Here is a 915-nt window from a genome sequence, read left to right as displayed (position 1 = left end):
CTCATCCCTTCCTCCTGGTGGGAGCTAAGAGTTGTAGAGAGTTAACCCTTCACGGCCATCTGGCCTCCAGCCCATCTCATCTGCATGCTGCGCTGGTCTCAGCCTTGAGCCCAGAGAGGATCCAGAGTCTCTGCCTCCCTCATGTCCTGGCTCGCCAACCTGTGCCCTTGGGTAGCCCTCCTCCTCTCCCCCTGCCCTGCCTTCTCCAGGAAGAGACTGGAAAATCCACGGGGCCGGCCTCTCTGTCCCTTCCAGGTACCCCCAAGTGGCCAAAGGAGACAGTGAAACCTGTTGAGGTCGAGGAAGGGGAGTCGGTGATTCTCCCTTGCCACCCGCCCCCCAGTGCAGAGCCACTCCGGATCTACTGGATGAACAGCAGTGGGTGCCCACGAGGGGCTGCTGCCAGGGTCAAGGGACGGGTCAGTGGGTGTATGTTCCGGGGGAGGGCTCCTGACCTCTGACCTCTGCCTCCTTCCTTCCCGCCCCCCCACCCCTGCCCACAGAGATCTTGCACATCAAACAGGATGAGCGGGTGACCATGGGCCAGAATGGCAACCTCTACTTTGCTAATGTGCTCACCTCGGACAACCACTCAGACTACATCTGTCACGCCCACTTCCCTGGCACCCGAACCATCATTCAAAAGGAACCCATTGACCTCCGGGTCAAAGCGAGTGAGTTCCAAAGTCTCTGATACACTGCCCTACTCTTCTCCTACCCTCATGGTGCATCCCATCAGTCTTCTTCAAAGACAGCGTGGCCCACACACCTTCCCTGGGTGGTGAGGGCAGAGATAGGGCCCTCTCTTTAAGAAGAGGAGGATGGAGAAGGAAATGGCAACTCACTCCAGTATTCTTGCCTGGAAAAGTCCATGGACAGAGGAGCCTGGTGGGCTGCAGTCTATGGGGTTACATG

The 915-nt window shown here is 58.1% G+C and overlaps 1 protein-coding gene across 1 annotated transcript in view; it reads left to right on the top strand.

Moving 5' to 3' along the window:
• The window catches only part of LOC104985320 (neural cell adhesion molecule L1-like), a gene marked incomplete at its 3' end in the record, with an annotated part of 2,911 nt that overhangs the window by 1,036 nt on the left and 960 nt on the right, over positions 1 to 915 (top strand). Inside the window, exons 2-3 of the mRNA XM_010835428.1 lie at positions 256 to 378; positions 504 to 674. Coding sequence (XP_010833730.1) covers positions 256 to 378; positions 504 to 674 — 294 coding nt within the window. The remainder of the gene's footprint in view (positions 1 to 255; positions 379 to 503; positions 675 to 915) is intronic.

Source organism: Bison bison, unplaced genomic scaffold (genome assembly GCF_000754665.1).
Source record: "Bison bison bison isolate TAMUID 2011002044 unplaced genomic scaffold, Bison_UMD1.0 scf7180017845525, whole genome shotgun sequence".
NCBI lineage: Eukaryota > Metazoa > Chordata > Mammalia > Artiodactyla > Bovidae > Bison > Bison bison.
Note: the sequence above shows the minus strand (reverse complement) of the source record. Positions and strands in the feature narration are given on the sequence as shown.